The sequence below is a fragment of the Phalaenopsis equestris genome, unplaced genomic scaffold, assembly GCF_001263595.1.
Source record: "Phalaenopsis equestris unplaced genomic scaffold, ASM126359v1 Scaffold000002, whole genome shotgun sequence".
Classification (NCBI taxonomy): domain Eukaryota; kingdom Viridiplantae; phylum Streptophyta; class Magnoliopsida; order Asparagales; family Orchidaceae; genus Phalaenopsis; species Phalaenopsis equestris.
In genome coordinates, this window is record NW_018164444.1 from 75,162,895 (window position 1) to 75,181,221 (window position 18,327).

Below are 18,327 nucleotides of genomic sequence, written 5' to 3' on the forward strand. Positions count from 1 at the left end.
AATTACAAATCAAATGAAGTCACATGTGAATAAAGCTTACCAGCTTTGGAAGAGCAACATCATGATAATATCTTTGTGCCATATTGGTGAGCTCTTTGATTGACTGTTTCAATTACCAAACTTAAGGAAATAAGCTGTGAAATAGACTAGCTCTTATGAAATTAGTGACACCTTACATAGGTGTATGTAATTGAACAAAAATAAATGAAATATACAATGTGATTATAAAGCCATCATGTTACATAGTGTTATGCTTATACAGCAACTCATTGTAGGCTGTTTGAATCGGTATACATGGTATTCCATTTCCCTGTAGATAACAAGCACTTAGAGGTACTGTGTGCCATTTCCATTTGCACTGTTTCTTTTTTAAAGAAAAAATTAGAAGGATTGCTAGAGAACAGATCGTTATATTTTCATTTGTAATCGTTCAATGATTTCTCAATATTAGTTTAAAGAGTCAGAAGAATTGAAAAAAAGTCGAACTTCTCAAGTCGCGGATAGCAACCTCAGGCAAGCAAACAAAAAGATTTTGGAAAGAGAGACGATCCCTAAAGCAAGAAATATAAATTAGAAGGCAATCAGAAGCAACCTTTGTCGAAAATGCCCATTTATGGAAAATGTGAAAAGAGTAATTTTGGGCACCGCTTGATAGGTTCAAAAAAAAGCTATTGATGTGCATACTTGTTCGCAGAAATAGAGAAAGGATAGTACTCAACAAATACTTCAAGGAAAAAGAGAACCCAGAAAAGTTCTTAGAGAGTATAAGCCACACAATACTCAGTTCTATGCGAAGCCTTCAATAACAGAGAAATAAGAGATCTCAAAATGCTGAAATAATCCAATAATGAAAGCAATAGTTCTGTAATCACCATTCAAGAAGCTAATGAATGAGCAAGAATAAAAGAGCATTCTAGTGATTACAGATTTTCAGGGTGTACCTCCTAAGAATTGTTAAATTTGTTGTCATAAAAAGTTGGTTTAGGGATGGTGGTGCAACCAAAAACATTTACAATATACAAATTGCTTGGCAGAATGACTTCAAAAAAGTTTTAAGATTTAGCCGAATTTGAATTATATCAATCATGTAAAATGTCATAGGCAACTCGTTGCAGCCGCCCACAATCCCCCGCCGCCTGTGATCACATTATTTTGTTTTTGTGGCACATCATCAGTGTATACGAAATTTCAGTGAATCTTTAGCATATGAAGCAATCATAAAATGACCTACGCCTATAGATGTCATAGAAATACATAGTTTTCTTGGATTAGTCAAATATTACTAGAGATTTGTTAAGAATTTTGAAAAATAGCTATGTTATTATCCAAGTTAATGCGGAAACATTACAATCTTCTATTTTCACGAAAACGTTGTAATCTTCTGGTAAATCAATTGTGTTGGTGTTGACATTCCAAAGAACATCTTAATAAAATAGGTATACATTCTGTTTTGATACAATCATAACTGGAACTATACATAGATGGATCTTCTCCACAAGCCAAGCCTCGAGCCATTAAGTCAGCTATTGGTTTCTTCCACTCCTCGTACTCATTCGAATATCTAAAAAGGAATCCCACTATAAGTATGTAAAAAGGAATCAACTCTGGAACGAAATCTATGACAATCTGGACCACACCGAAGTATAACCATTCAGAAAATTCTATTCTACTTCTCTAAAAGAATATGAATCCCACTATAAGATATTCTTTTCTCTAAAAATCCTAAGGCAATTTCACATGTAGTTCATTCATCCTGTCAGATCATCTATTGATGGTACAATGCTAAACTGATTTTACTGCCCAAAGGACTGCGTTTGATCTTCTCGAAGTATCTCAAAAGCTTCTCACATCTGATATGTTGGACCTCCCTTAACAGAGGCAACTCAGTAAGTAGTCAATATATCTAAAAAGTCTAAATTTCCCTTATTTAGGATTGTCATGTTTCGGGTGTTAGTTTGCCGAACTCATGAGTCTTATGAACTTCTCATGCAGTCTTGTTGATGCTCATCTCAACTCCTACAAAATGATAATTTGAGGCACCGCAATCTCATACTCTGCATGAATGCTAACTACCTCGAACTCACTCCCTTCTCAAATAATTATTGTTACTTCAGCTAGACTTGTCGGCATCTTTTTCTCGTCAGTTGCAAGTTAAGACACTCTAACATCTTCATCTTCTCCTAGCTCACTGACTTCGCTCCTTAAACAATGAAAAAGATCATTCTCTTGTTTGTGTAATCTAATTCGGTATGCACAAATCTGTGACACTTGAAACATCGTTATTAGATTGTAAGTCTTAATCATTCAATTCCACACAGACCTTTTCAAAACCCTGAATCTATCAATTTGAGTCCTAAACATCAATCTCTCAGCCACTTACTGAATAATCATGCACGATATAAGCCAACACTTTAATCGAGAGTATTCTGAGGAGCCACAACTCTTAAGATGTAACTAACTATGACGGCTTCCACTCGTAGGGATATCAGTTTTCAGAATAAAATAAATATTATCTTATCTCCGTAGGATAGGGAAAAAACCTCTAGTTCCGTAGACCCATAAATTTTGAAGATTTTTCTCATTTGAGTGATCAGATATATTTTAAAGTTAATATTTTTATCCTTTGAGGTAGTATATAAATCTTCAAATAACGCGTTCGATTATTTAGATGAAAATCTTTTGAGATCTAAAGTGGATAACAAATTCAAAAAACAAAAAACAAAAATAATCATTCACCAAACTCATGAGAGCTAGATTAACATTGGTTGTTCTAAAAGAGTGGGTCTAAGAAGCCACTATCAATAAAGAGGCAGCCCATGTTGAGGGAGTCGCTGGATATATCAACCGACAGTTCACCCCTTAGGTGGTTGTCATTGAGAGTGGTCCAGCATGACATGAATGTCATTACAGGGTCAATTTCTCCAAATAGTTTTATTTATTGGATGCACCAAGCTGAGTATGAGGAGTGGAAAATGCAAGTTATAGAATTAAGGGCTAGAGATTTGGTTCATGGGAATACCCTTCAATATACAGTTCCAACTCTAATTATGCCAAAACAAGTGTTTAATTATTCTACTAAGACATGTTTTAAAATGATGTATTTTTTTTGGATTATATGGATACATGAGCATATATTTTGTAATTGGATTGCCTCAGATACAGTATGGTGATGACTTTATTATGATAATGATAGATAGCTTCCAAAAATTTCTAGAGAAAAATAAAAGCCTCTCCTAGCCTAGGAGAATAATACAAGAGCATCTTGTTCGCCTCCCATCCCAAAAATTCCACGGGATCCTCCTGCTTTGCAAAATTCCACATACGAAAAATCGACCCCTCAATAACAGGAATGCGAACCGGAAATGATTCTCATCATGGTTACGAATTTTTGCAAAATTTTCACAATTGGTCGGAGAAGGAAACATATCATATGAGGGCTAAACATGGAAAATTTCATCCCTATTCGCAAATTCAGCTATGATACTTTTTTAATTTATTTCCTATTTCTTTCTTCTAATTGGGGTTTCTTACTAGCATGAGAATATATATATATATATATATATATATATTCTCATCTCTAAAGATATATATATATATATGTTTTATCTTTTTGTTTTGGTCGGAGTTTTAACAATTGCTATGTTATCTAGAGATGTATTCTCTATCAGAGCATTATAACTTTGAATTTCTTTCAAGTGGTGTGTCTGTAGCCTAATAGGATCAAAATGATGATCTCTCTCAGATGTTCGGAGGCCTCCTTCGTCGTCCAATTTGCTACGTGTCGCTGTTTGACAGCAGAAAACAATCGTTTTACGCTTCTGATTTGTTGTCATCCCGCCAATCATTTCGGATTTCAACTGATATCACTCGTCTCACTCTCTTAGCCCTTCCTACAACCTACTTATCCAATCTTTCAGTTCCAATTGGAAGAAGCCCAAGTCTCATGCCAATGGAGTCAGCAGTTAGGTTGATAGTAGCATCATAAAAACTAATATTAAGTGTAGAAAATTACACCGAGAAGAATGCCTAGCCAACTCTAATATGTTTTTTTTTTTTTTGTAGACATCTAGAAAATCAAACGAGGAACTATCCTAATTCTTCTGAAAGGTCTGCATCAAATACTAGATAAGGAAATAATTAAGCTCAGAGGAGTTTTCAGGATGAACCTTTAATTAGAAGTGACCAGCAGTAGGTGTAAGGATCTAGTGCAGTGATCCATGATAAAAATCAAGCAACATAAAATATTCGACGTAAAGTCCATGCCTTAAGTCATTGAAGAACTAAGTATTGTTGATGTTGATGGTGAAAAAGAGTGATCACATGTAATTAAAAAATATAAACAACTTGCTTCTTTATATCAAATATTTTGACTTATCAAGTTATATTTAATGTTAGTCATTTATGCTTGTATGTCTTTAAGTTAATGATATTTGGCTTTAAAAGTATTTAGCTTTAATGCTTCATGATTATTTTGTGAAGCATGGCTCAAGCTAATCAAGTATAATATGAGATAAATACAAATTTCAAGGACAAAATTTTATAAGTATGTGTTAATGTAACAATCTTAATTTTAAACTAATTAAATATCAATTATTAATTTGAGTTAACTAATCATAATTCAAATAACAAAATTCATTTAGAAATTTTAAATTGAAGGTGTTTAAAAAAAATAATTTGGAACAACTTGTGCTTAGTTAAATTGAACTGACTTTAGGGTCTGTTTGGGGCAACTGCAACTTATTGAATAATCTGCAAATAAGTTAGAAGCGGTGACTATTACAAATTTTTAGTATTTTGGAGAAGACTGACAATTGCCAGAAAGCTGTCCCCACACCTAGATAGGTGCGTTGTGAAAACGCTGTTTTCAGTATTTTGAAAGCGCATAAGCTGTAAAAACGCAGTTTACCCAAACAATTCAGGTGCGTTTTCAAAACGCCGCCGCACCAAATAAGCTGCCCCAAACGAACTCTTAGTTGATTTGTTATTAATAATAAAGATGAACATCTTGAGTGGCTTCTAGTCATCAATATAGAGAACATAAGAGAGAGACAAAGAAAGCTAGAGAAGCAGAGAGAGGAAGTCGGAGGGGCAGCCCTCGAGCAACATTCAACAAGTGGAGAAGATGAGCTAGCAAGAGAGAAGCACACCAACATGTTGAAGGCCTATCCAGCACAGACACTTCTAAAAATGTGTCATACAGGTGTCAAGAAAATTGAACACCTACACTCAACACTTTTCTAGCACTACAAACTAGAATTTTTAGTGGCTCAAATACGGCCAGGACACGCATCGACGCAGCATCAGGCATGAGCTCGACATAATTTGAGAAAAAAATTAGATGCGAGAAGTAGAAAACTATAAATGTACATAGAGGCCTAATTATACCTCATAGTTAAAGTCCCATCCTCTCTCATCATGTCAAATCTCCCACTAACATTCATCAAAATCTAGCTTTGAATGTGCATCCAGTATTCTTCAAAGACGAACATCAGTAGTTCTCTTTTTGTTTGTCGAATTTTATTCTTGCATACTACTTTATGATGTCTAACAAAAAATAATGAAAAAATATAAATTTTTTATATTAATAATTAATTAAATATAAAAACGTGTCAATGACATGTTGTGTCCTATTTTTTTCAATTATGCCGTGTCTTATTTTTTTTCAATTGTGTCGTGTTGCATCCATGTCCCTGTATCCATGCCCATGCTCATAGTTGAAGGCACATGTATGTCGTGACTGTGACAAACACTGAAACAGGAGCAGGTCGGGTATAAGATCGAGAATGAGCTGATGAGGACATGGCAACCTAGACCAAGTGAGAGCACAAGATCGAGAGCTTGCCAATGGTTTTGACCAAAGAGCCAAAATTTATACAAGCAAAATGAGTGTTAGAGCTTTAATTCAAATCAAGTGAGGATTCAAGAGAAGGCTAAAAATTTTTCTTCAAGCTCAAAGGTAAATTTTATTAAGAAATCTTTACTTATAAACTTAGAATTTGCAAATGAAAATATCTTTTGATGGGATTGAAGAATCCTTGGAAATAAGCATGTGTTTGAAACAGAGAGAGAGATATTTAGTGTTTCTTCTCCTTTGTTTGGTTGTTGGAAGGAAAACCTAAATTTAATTTTAAACTTCTTTGCTCTTTTCATAAAGACAACTTGATTTGGTTTAACACAAAAAATTATTAAATGTATGAGCTCAACCTAACTTTTTATAGAATAAAAATTATTATTGCTATTCATATAGATAGTGGTTAACTTTTCTTAAGATTTAAGCATGCTAAAGCATAGAAGTTTAAATGAAAAATTGTGTTACAAAATTATGGTTTATTGTTACAATTATATATGTTTTATAATTATAAATGAAGAATGAAAATATGATTATATGATAAACCAAATTTTCTTGATTATATGATTATAAATGAAAATTTGCAAATGAAATTTAAGTTTCAATAACACAAAAATACTAATAAGTAATATCTATATTTTAGAAATAGACTATTTAAAATTAAATATTAATACCAATAATCAAAATATTTAAATAGTTTCAAGAAATTGATTTTGTAGTAGAGAATAACTTGATATTCCCCGAGAAAATGGGACTATGAAGATTATAAGTGATTGCTTGCCTATAAAAGTGAAGTAAATAGTAATTTAAGTATTAAGAAGGAATAGATGCATTTATGTATTTGGAATTTATCTAATTTTCTATAAGTATCTTGCATTTGAATATGATGTTTGATTTATAAGATTTGGTTGATGTCATATTGATTTAAAGGGTAGAAATTTAAATTAGATTTCAAGAACTTGAGATCGCCGTTTATATTTTTAATTGAAGTAGTATTTTCTGCCTCTAAATTGAATATATTTAATCATGTTTGTGATTCAATTAATGTTAACATGTTATAGTATGACAATTTTTATAATATCTTGTGATTTATTTTTCTTCTCATTGATCAATCATACTGTTACATATGAGACTCATAGTTAGTATGACTTCATAGTTGATCATAGAATAATTTCATCTAAAAAGACAATGGATTCTCAAAGAATAATAGTTAAATCCTTATAAGATATGCAGCAAGTTTTTAAAAAATCCTTAAAATAAAGGCTTGGCCCCTGTCGGGCTGCCAATTCCATTTGGCCTCACTCAATAAGAGGCTCTGCATGGTCAATTTCCAATGGAGAGAAGAAAATATTGGGATTGGAGTCAGGAGGTTAAAAAGTGGAGTTTGGGTAAGGAGCTGAATATACAGTGGGCAATGAGTTCTCATAGGAAAAGCAGCCAACTATATCCGAGGATCTCATGCCGGAGAGGAAGATGGAGCAAACAGGAAATTGCAATCGATTTTGAGGTTCTTACAGCATTTATTTTTATTTTTTATGGAATATTTAAAAAAAAGAATTTTTTTTTTTTAATTTTGAACTTACCATATCACATTAAATTTTTCAACATTTTAAAAATTACTATGGCATGAATTTTGTATTTTAAATGATAACCAACTGCTAATCAGCAATTATACTTTTAACATTAACCCACAGGTTATAGTCGTCGGCAAGTTGGTAAACGAAAAAAATCATAATAAAAAATGCCGTCGTTTTTAGATTACCGACAAATCAAAAAGCTATGCCCTTTTGAACATCGAAAAACCATTGATTTTAAAATCATATTAAAGATGTTAGATTAAATTTTCTAAAAATTTAAATTTTAATTACGATGATAAAAAAATTTAATTATTTCCCCCCCCCCCCCCCCCCCCCCCCGGTTCTGCCTCTGGGTTTGGGAACAAAGTCTAAGAAACTTTGGAAGGTTTCCTCATCATTTCACATAACGTATTGCTAAGCGTTAGCATAGAGAGGTGTGTATGTCTACAATCGAGGTGATGGTGCTCTTTCTTTGTGAAAGTGTAGTTGTTTCTTCATTGGCTTGCAGGCAAAGAAGTCTTCAATGGCTTGCAAGTGAAATAGTGGTTGGTGGTGGAATCTGAAATGAGTCGATGGTTAAGCATAAATGTAGACCGGATTAGTCTAAATCAAATAAAAATTATTGTCGCCTCTTTCTTTAAGGATAGATTTAATTACTTGCACTTCTTTGATTAATATGATTATGCAATGATTGAATAGTCTCATTCTTTTACTATTGTAATAAAGTTTTTTAAGTTGTACCTAATAATCTCCTTATCCTTAGTATTGCAGCTTTCAATCATCAGTATCAAAGTTGTGTAATCAATCATATTTTCCTTCATTTGTTTACTTAAGTTCATATGCTAATGTCTAGAGGCATCAATATATTTGAGATCTAAATAGTTTAATGCTCTCACTCATAACAGAAATAATCCCTTCAACACCTTCATATCTCGTGGACATAATTGCATTACTTCATTTTGAGAATTTCTTTACAAATTCTAGTTTTAAGCTTATTGGCTCTTATATTTATCATTGTTCTTAGAGCTTCTTCAGCATTAGATAGCAACATCTCCCTTCAAAAATAACGTCAAGATTTGATGATGAAAACATCAAATTTTCATACATTTTCAGCCTCATTTACCGATGATTTCATACCATGAATCATCTACATGCCTATAAGTGAAACATAACTTAAGCTAGGCTAGTTTGAATCAATATCGGCTAAGTGGAGATTTGCATTGTTATGATTAATTTATATAGCCCTTAGGATGATGTAAACAATCTCAAAGTAAACCCAAAAATTATGAAAAAGCTTATATGTAGTTATGATGGGTCAAATTTTTATCTTTGATCCATGAAATAACAAGTAAATCATCGCATGTCTACTTGTATAAATAACACAATCAACTGGAGGGGATGCACTCGCCTTTACTATAAATTAAATTATTTGCTAAAAAACTCGGAAATGCATTACTAAGAAATCACATTAATATAAAGTGCTGTCTAAAACATGAATAAATAAAATCTAATTGCTTATTTAAAGTCGTTTACTAAAATATAATAAGGAAATTAATTAAGTATACAATACGTTATGTATAACATTAAATGCATATATGGAACTTATAACATCATATACAAATAAAATTTGACTTATGATATAAATAAAATAGTCAATATTACAATGACAATTTACAGTAAAATTTTATTATAATTAATTAAACACCAATTGGAGCAATTTAAAATCATTTTATGTTTTTTCCTTTCTCCTCATTTTTTTAATAGTGCGTATAACAAAAACATCATAAGAACTATAATCATCTGCTAAATAATGTGTATAGCAATCTATGAATTATGAAGCCATGATTATTTAATTTTATATTGTATAAGTAATTTTATCTGTGTAAACTGACTTTGTTTTAAAAAATATCATATAATAACTTTACTAAATTTTTTCAATACCTTTTAGAAATATAATTCTTGTTTTTAAGAAAATTTTAGCCTAATCATATCACCAGTGAATTCACATGGGCTACTAGCTAGTCAAATGGAAATGCACAAGAAATAGCAAGCTACTAATGAAAGAGACCGAGTGCAGTTAACATTTAAAAGCTCACCTTTTGGTGAAGGCCAGTGCCTGAATCTTTCAAGAAATTAAAAGCATCATCTGTTAGCCGTTTCTTCAATTCATAGTTCTCATTTCCTTCTAGTTGTAGTTTCTCAGTATTGTGGATTTCTCCTGGTTGGGCGTCATTGACATTAGAATCTTCCTTGATAGGCCTGCAATGGAGGGCGTCCTTTTTCTTTCTTATCCTCTTCAACTGCTCAAATTGCTTTCCAAAACCTTTAACAATCGGTTCAACAAAATTATCTTCCTCATTTTCATTATTCCCCTCAGTTGCTGAATTCTTATTTTTCTGCAAGTGCTGAAGCCAGCAAGCTCCAAGTTCCCATCTGAATGCCTTCTCAGTGCAACCAACAACCTTCTCTAGATTGTATAAACTATCACTAATTATTCTGTGTGCTAAGCACCTTCCATCGCTTACTTCATCATAATCATTACAAGAAGACAGACATCTCACAATTGATTCATTGTTAGGCAATTTGTGTAGCAATACTCTAAAGCTGCATAAAGATTTGTGGACCGTTTAGTTCAAAATAAGAACTAAATTAAAGGTTGTAGTTCGCTGGCATGAAGAGTATTTGAACAGGAAACAATGAACGAATCTGCTATGGTTTATGGTTCTTATATAGTCTATTAGTGTAAAAGCCCAGTGTTCAACAATTTCTAAACAATATTCTGCAATTCACAGACCCTTCATGAATATAAATGCATGAGCATAAACAATGATTCTAGAAAAATCAAACCTGTTAACATTCAAAGAATTAGAACCACCTTCTGGTTGGTCTGCAATCTCAAAAACATGTTGCATGTAATCATTGTGATCCACACACTGTAACACTTTAACAGTTGCAGTATATCCACAATGTCTTACAATGACCATGCCCAATGTGGCTGTATCCTACACATAAATGATTCTGTCATTTCTCAATAAGAATGGTGATACCAAGTTAAAAAAAACAAGAAATTTAGAAGAAATTGCATTCATACATTGACAAAAACACTCTCAGTAGCTGTCAGACCTTTGAGAATATTCCTTATTGCAAGCTCTTCTTCAGAAATATTCAGCATTTGACTCCCATCAATCTTCTCCCCTAGTTTTCTACTAGCATCAGGAATGTCCTTTCTTACAACTATATTCAGGTCTCCTACATTTTCTTCATACAAGACAGACCCATGCAAATCGCCATAGCAAGCACCTGAATTGGCGTCAATAAACTTTCGAATTGCTGAATCAGCTTTCAAAAGTGCAGTCTCCACAAATAGATTGTGAAGCAAAAAAGCTTTGCGGTCTCGAACCAGTCTCTCTTCTTCAGTTCTGCTTGAAAATGCAGCCAAAGTTGAAAAATCTTTTGACCATTTTCTGTGGTCAGATCTCCCTGCAAGAACATTTCCTCCCCACATGAGATCTTCAGCAGGTAACGAGGGACATTTAAAAGGAGACTCAGTAAACACTGGAGGCACAAGCCAAGTGTTTGCCCGAAACCCATATGGTAGATTTCCAAACTGACAAAGAAGAAGAAAAATTTAAATCTTCAGAAATAATAAATACCATCTGAGTGTATATTCAACATGCAATGCAAAGAGTACTAGATGAATGGATTGAAAAAACACCTTGTTATGGTCTACAAAAGCTTTCATCAGGGAATCATAGGCCTGCATTTTATCATCATACTACCGTAAGATCGAATCAACATTAATACATTCAATGAAGAAATAGAATTTAATAGACCAAAAATGCAGCACATATACAAAATAGAATTAAGTTCACCCACATTCGCAAATGCCCTGCTGCGCTGGAGCAGTAGATCTACAAGTGAATGGCTTTCAACGAAGTGCTTCCCAGTAGTGTAGAAACCTTTAAATCCAGCCACCACACGTAGTAATTTTCCATTACAAACTTTGACCTGTATAAAACCATCAATTTTATCCGTCTCCCACCCATGCTACAAAACAGCAGCATTTCTTAAAGTAATAATCCTCCAAAACCCCTTTCAGGGCAGAGCTCAAACTTTCTATTCCCTCTGAGAAATTTCGTCGAGCACTTTCGCGGCATTAACAAAAGGAGGTCGTTTATAGATAATGAATTAACTTTATGAAGTAAATTCTCACCTCGATCTCAAAGTGGTCACCTTCTCGCCTCTTCCCATCCCCTTCGCACCTCCTTATAACTTCGCAAGGGAAACATAATCCTTAAAAAAAACAGAGGGGAGAGATGCAAAGAGACAAAGAGAGAAAAAGAGAGAGAGAGAATATACATTGGATGGGAGAGGTTAGGTTGGAGAAGGAGAAGAAATCATAGAAATCGCCGAGCTTCGGCGGTGGTTGGATTGCAGCCATGTCAAACATGACGGAGAAGGGGGGAACGGCAAGCTCCTGGGATTCATCGTTGACGGAAATTGAAGCAGCCGAAGAGACTGCTGGAGAGACGGAGTAGGGCGGAGCCGCCGCCTGCTTCCGGCCCTTGCAGCCACCATTCCTGTTCCGGTGCCTCGCAAAGAAAGTCGTGCAAGCGACGATGTCCAGCAATCTTCGAACTTGTGCAAAGGCTTGCGCTTCCGTCACATAGTCCTCTGTAAGTGCGAAAGTTTTAATTTTTAAAATAAGGGAAGATTTACATATATTCCACTTAATTACAATGGATTACATGCCTAACGCCGAAATTTTAATTTATAATAGGAATTGGGTTGTATATATATATATTTGAATACAGGTCAACACGACTCGAACTCGACTCGAAAATATCCGGATTCAGGTTGACCCGAATATTTTTCGAGTCGAGTTCAAGTCTGAGAATTTGACGCGTTTCTTATTCAGGTCGGGTTCAAATTGACCTGTATTCGGGTTGGTCATTTTCGGGTAGAATCCGAACCTTACTCATCGACCCGAATTGACACCCTAACGTAAATGCTCCTTAAAAAGGGAAATTTGCAAACATAACCCTATCTAACAACCAAAGTTTGATTTTCACTTTTAAAAATGTGCTGATTGTGATAATTTTCATAAGATATTAGCCATTTAAGTGATATGCATGTAAATATGAATTTTTAGGTGTTAGATGAATTAACACCAAACATAGTCATTTTTCACTACAAACTTCGGCTTATATATTCACATACTTTTTGATATTAGAGTTGAAAATGAATCTAAATTTGTCAGACATTGTTCTTTTTTGAAGCTAGAACTTGGTGATCATAGGTTTATAAATGGCTTGGCAGCCCTCCTACTTGTTAAGCTAGGTGGCTCTTCCAACAAAATAATAATGAGAACATGGGCATAAAAAATAAGTCAACATGAATCACATAGACATCTCGTGGATGGTGAAGGTGACGTGGCCCCGCTGGATCTACCTTGGATGACATGGGACCGCAAGCACAGTCGTTCAGTCCCATGTACCAGAAAGGCGGCACATCTCGGAAGGATGAGTGGTAAATCGTGCCACTTCCAAGGGAGTTGATGTGGGCCTTCAACAAACAGGCACCCGACCTCATGGCCACCCGGGCTCATAGTCTTCCGGCCATACCCATGGGTCCCATGGGTAATATTCATGTATGAACTAGAAGGCCCTCGTCGTACAGGCGTAGTTTAGGGATCCATCGTGTAAATGTAAAAAAAACTCATTCTTATAAATAGATGATCAATTTCATAAACAAAGGTTACGTAAATTTATCATTAATTATTGTATTATTACTCTCCTCCCTCTCTCTACCATTCCCCCAACATTTTATTCCTTAGGCATGCATCCCAGATAGACTTGGATACAACATAACTATATCTAAACATTTTCTCATGAGCACTCATATATATTATCTCCCTGCATTTCACCCTTCACCACACAATCTGTCAATAGGCATCTCCTTGAAGATATTATGAAGTATGAATAACTCCATATATATCAAGAAATGTTCCCATTAGATATTGTAAAGTATGCATATCTTTCTTAAGAGATTGTGATAATGTAAGAACTTAATAACTTCACTTAGGAAACGTGTGTCCTTAATATTTCAAAAGTAGCATCCTCAATAGTCCAATCCAAGTGTCTCCCTCCAAAGATTCAAAAGTAAGATCCTAATAGATTTATTCCTAGACATTGTCCATATCTTCCATCTTTTATGCACACTCACAATACTAGAAAAAAATAGCATGCGTATTGGGCGGGTCGGGCTTGGCGTGGGTCAGGCTTATCCAGACTTTTGACCAATCAAACGGGGTTTGAGTCACGATTGGGCCCGTTTCTAGTTAGAACTTCATAAAGTTTGAGTAGCGTGCATTTGAATATATAAGAATATGATGTTATGCATGGAAATACATAAAGTTTGAGTAGTGTACATTTAAATACCTAAGAAGCATGTGGCATGCATGTAAAAATGTAAAATAGATAGAGAGAGAATCTACTTTGCTTGGTTTGAGTAGAGGAGGCTTTTTGTTTTCTGATTAGTGAGAGAGGTTGGAAGAATATATAAGAGAGAGAAGGAGATGTGGAGGTCGTTCATGGGGTGGAGAGAGAAGGAGTTTAAGAAGTTCACGGTTGGGAGAGTTAATGGTTTGGGAGCTTGGGTTAAAGCGAATAGCTGGTATGGGGAAGAAAGCTGCTCTTAGATCTCCCGGCTTAGAGAATAGTGGAGAGAGGAGAGTGCTCTCGGGCTGAGAGTTAATGGAAAGAGGGTTCTTGGGTTGGTTTTACGGATTGCAAGAGAGAAGAGTTGAGGTGGGCCAAGCTCTATACGTGCGGGCCGCGTTTGGTTGCTTCAGCTTTGACTAAGGGTCCGTTTGGGGCAGCTTGTGCGTTGAGAGTTGAGGTGGGCCAGGCTCTATACGTGCGGGCCACGTTTGGTTGCTTCGGCTTTGACTAAGGGTTCGTTTGGGGCAGCTTGTGCGTTTCAGGATAAGTTGCTTATCCTGAAACGCGGCCCGCAAGCCGACTGCGAGGGTCGACCCGTGGCTTGTGTTTAATGTAAAAACCCAAACGCAGTTTCAGATAAGCTGGCAGGTGCGAACCAAACGGTACGGCGGTTTTTTGAAAACGCCGCCCGCACTTATAAGCTACCCCAAATAGACCCTAAGTTAGTGCGAGCTGTGCCAGATTTCTAGTTTTTTTACAGCCAAGCTCGCTCATAGCCCGCCGGCTTATGGCAAGCCTATTGGGTTACCCGCCCAACGTCTATGTCTAGTTTCAACAACATTTGTATACCATTTCATTGAAAGAACATATATATTCTAGTTATACATCAATAAATTAAAAAGATAAATCTATTGAATTTTTAAATCAATATTTATAAATTAAAATTTAATTCAAATCTATTTTTGGAGCTACAAATTAAGATCACCAAAAAAGGGTGCATTAAATATAACCAAAAATACTTTTATTAGTTATAATAATTAAGAGAGAGGCCCCAACCACCTACCTTCCACCATTCGTAGCACACAAGGCTTAAGAGACACGATTTCCACGCCATCCTTTAATTGATGCCCCCGGCCCTACCAAAAAGCATTCATATTTACCAATTAATCACTCACATATCTAAGGCTGTCAAAAAAAATTCGTTGTTCGCAAACAGTTCGTGTTCGGTTCGCACGTGTTTGATTTATTAAACGAACCAAACATGAACAGTGATCTGTTCGTTGGTGTTCGATTCGTTATTGTTCGAAATATAAAATAATTTAAAATAGTTTTATATAAATAATTAATGATATTTTAAAAATAATTATTTCTTATAAAAATTAATCATATTTTAAATAATTAAATTCTATAAATTATAATGTATAATAAATTATTGATAACAATAATAATATATCAGTATTAATTATATTAATATAAATATTATAATATTTTAGCAATTCAAATATGCAAAGAAATCTTAATATTTTCAAATAATTCAAATATTTCGAACAATTCGAACAGATCATGTTTAACGAACAACTTCGAACACAAACCTATTTCAAACACAATTAATTTCAAACGAACCAAACACGAATACGAGCTATGTTCATCAATGTTCGGTTCGTTTACACCCCTACACATAACCGATGTATGTACGCAAACTATTGATAACTTGATAAAAAAATGAAAAATATGGGTTGGAATTTTACCATGAATGTTTAACGAACAACTTCGAACACAAGCCTATTTCAAACACAATTAATTTCAAACGAACCAAACACAAATACGAGCTCTGTTCATCAGTGTTTGGTTCGTTTACACCCCTACACATAACCGGTGTATGTACGCAAACTATTGATAACTTGATAAAAAATGAAAAATATGGGTTGAAATTTTACCATGAAGTTTAATATCGGAGCGAGAATTTGAAAAATAGATGAGAGAGAGAGAGGGGTGGATTTGTAAATATCAAATTTCATAATTGCCCCTGAAAAATGTAAAAAATTACCTCGTGGGAGAGAGAGTAATTGGTTATGTGACAAGTCTCCACATTTGAACCCAATAGCTTCCGCACGTCTATTATCTTATCAGGGGACAATCCCTGCAATTACACTCTCAAACTTGGAGGGGCTGAAGTGTAAATAAGCTGCTAAAATAAAGGTACAAAAATGTAAAAAGTAAAATGTATTGGTACTAAAATGGAAGTTTACCTTTAGAGTAGTTCTGCTCTCGTATGGAGTTACTACGGTTATATCAATGACGCTAGGAATTACTGCAAATAAATAAATAAATTATATTTAAAAAATAAAAGAAAAACACTAAAAAAAAGGAGATAGATAAATAAAATAATAGAAATTAGAGAAATAATTACCTTTTTCATCTTTTTTCTTCTTGTCGCCTTTGCCTTTGTTTCCCCTGCCCCGGCCAGCTTTGGGAGCCATCTCTCTCTCTCTATCTCTATCTCTATCTCTATCTCTATCTCTATCTCTCTTTCTCTCTCTAGGTGTAGAGGAGAGGAGAGAGAATGGGAGGTAGAGTTGAAGATGAAAACAAGGAGTTGGGTTTCACTCTCTCACTACTTTCTCTCTCTTTCTCTCTCTAGGAGTAGAGGAGGAGAGGGGAGAGAATGGGAGGTGGAGTTGAAGATGAAAATAAGGAGTTGGGTTTCACTCTCTCACTACTTTCTCTCTCTTTCTCTCTCTAGGAGTAGAGGAGGAGAGGTGAGAGAATGGGAGATAGAGTTGAAGATGAAGATAAGGAGTTGTGTTTCTCTCTCTCTGTCTCTCTAGAAGTAGAAGAGCAGAGGAGCGAGAATGGGAGCTAAAGTTGAAGATAAGGAGTTGCGTCTCTCCCTCCCTCTCTACTTTCTCTCTCTAGGAGTAGAAGAGGAGGGGCAGGGAGATAAGGAGCTGCGTTTCAGCGTGTCATGGATTGCTTGCCAATTGCAGCCGCTCATCCTCTTTCAACCGTTCAGGTGGGGCCCAATTTAATGAAGCAGGGACCTTTTTGAGCGAACGGTCATCGTGACGCCACGTGGTGAGCGAATGTTCGTCCGATGAAGGGGTCGCTCCGCTAGACTACAGAAAGCAACGCAGCTTCACCGAGAAAATTGATTGGAACAGTTTATATGTGTGGCGGTATTTTTAAAAGTATTGTCTAATTATTTGATTTACACGTTTTTTAAAATATTATCTGTCAAATTTTAGTTTTTATACTAAACGCAGGTCGCGGGTTGACCCACGGGCTGCGTTTTAAGATAAACTGTTTATCCTTGAACGAACAAACTGCTCGAATAAACAATGTTTAATTTGAGTATTTTTTTTATTTTTTATGGTTTGACGTTGAAAATTTTTAATCATTTGAGTCATTGTTGTCATTATTTCAACAAAAGCATTTGTATTCATTGAGATGTTCAAAAGTATAACATATTTTACATTATCATTTTCGACCACTTCCTCTCGATCATCTATAATTCTAAAATAACAATAAATTAATTTAATTAGACACAATTAAAATTTTAATTTTTATTATATGTCATTTAATTCACACATCTTATTTGACTTTTTCATTAAGATTCATGTCGTTTAATTTAAACATTTGCTCTAATGCCCTTTTTGTCACGATCCAACTCGGCATGAAATTAATCAAGAAGGTAATAAAAGATTGGACAGTAGAAATAAATTCTCTGCTATTATATTTCTATCACTAACAATTTAATATAAAAAAATTCGTTAAAGAGTCGCTGAAGAAAGCAATTAATTTAGCAAATAGAAGTTTTTAACTTTTTGGTTGTTTATCTCTCCTCCTGTACACATTAGCTTATCTACCATTCATCTTCTTCAAACCCTTAAAACATAAAAGAAATCTTAAAACAACATAACGCGTTATCAAAGATTATCTAAGAATAATCACACATATAGACTACAACAATCCAATGAAAAGAAATCAATATACATGTCATTCATATCTCTATAAGAAATCCTGGAATATGTTAATCTTTAAGATTTCTGTCAGAAATTTTTGAATACTCTAATGCTTGTATCGGTGACCTTTACTCAATGTAAATACTCTAATCTTTTATATGAATTTATTTTAACTTTACTTTTGCCTTGTACTCTTTAAATATACACTTGTCTTTATAAGGAACATCATAAAAATAACTGAACACACCCCTGACCAATATTATTCAATAAACATGTTAATTAGCGATCTAAATATAACAATTGTTTGGGGGTGGAATGACTCTTACATGCCCCTGACCGATATTCTCCTGCCAACATAGTAGTTAGCAATCTAAGCATTAAAATTATTTGGGGAGGTAAGCTCTGGCTACTTGTTTTTGACCGATATTCTCTCAGCAGCATAATAATTAGTGATCGAAACATCACAATTGTATAAGGTAGTAGAAAAAACACACGTG

The 18,327-nt window shown here is 34.5% G+C and overlaps 1 protein-coding gene across 1 annotated transcript in view; it reads right to left on the minus strand.

Annotated features, from left to right (window-relative positions):
• Window positions 1–16,955, minus strand: part of LOC110020137 (protein TSS-like) — a 34,245-nt gene extending 17,290 nt beyond the window's left edge. The window contains exons 1-12 of the mRNA XM_020718134.1: window positions 16,279–16,955; window positions 16,118–16,179; window positions 15,916–16,008; window positions 14,932–15,004; window positions 11,785–12,099; window positions 11,639–11,697; window positions 11,302–11,433; window positions 11,141–11,182; window positions 10,517–11,032; window positions 10,273–10,427; window positions 9,522–10,029; window positions 41–103 (exon numbers count right to left, since the gene is read on the minus strand). Coding sequence (XP_020573793.1) covers window positions 41–103; window positions 9,522–10,029; window positions 10,273–10,427; window positions 10,517–11,032; window positions 11,141–11,182; window positions 11,302–11,433; window positions 11,639–11,697; window positions 11,785–12,099; window positions 14,932–15,004; window positions 15,916–16,008; window positions 16,118–16,179; window positions 16,279–16,348 — 2,088 coding nt within the window. The 5' untranslated portion in view covers window positions 16,349–16,955. The remainder of the gene's footprint in view (window positions 1–40; window positions 104–9,521; window positions 10,030–10,272; window positions 10,428–10,516; window positions 11,033–11,140; window positions 11,183–11,301; window positions 11,434–11,638; window positions 11,698–11,784; window positions 12,100–14,931; window positions 15,005–15,915; window positions 16,009–16,117; window positions 16,180–16,278) is intronic.
• Between the last annotated feature and the right edge of the window lie 1,372 nt (window positions 16,956–18,327).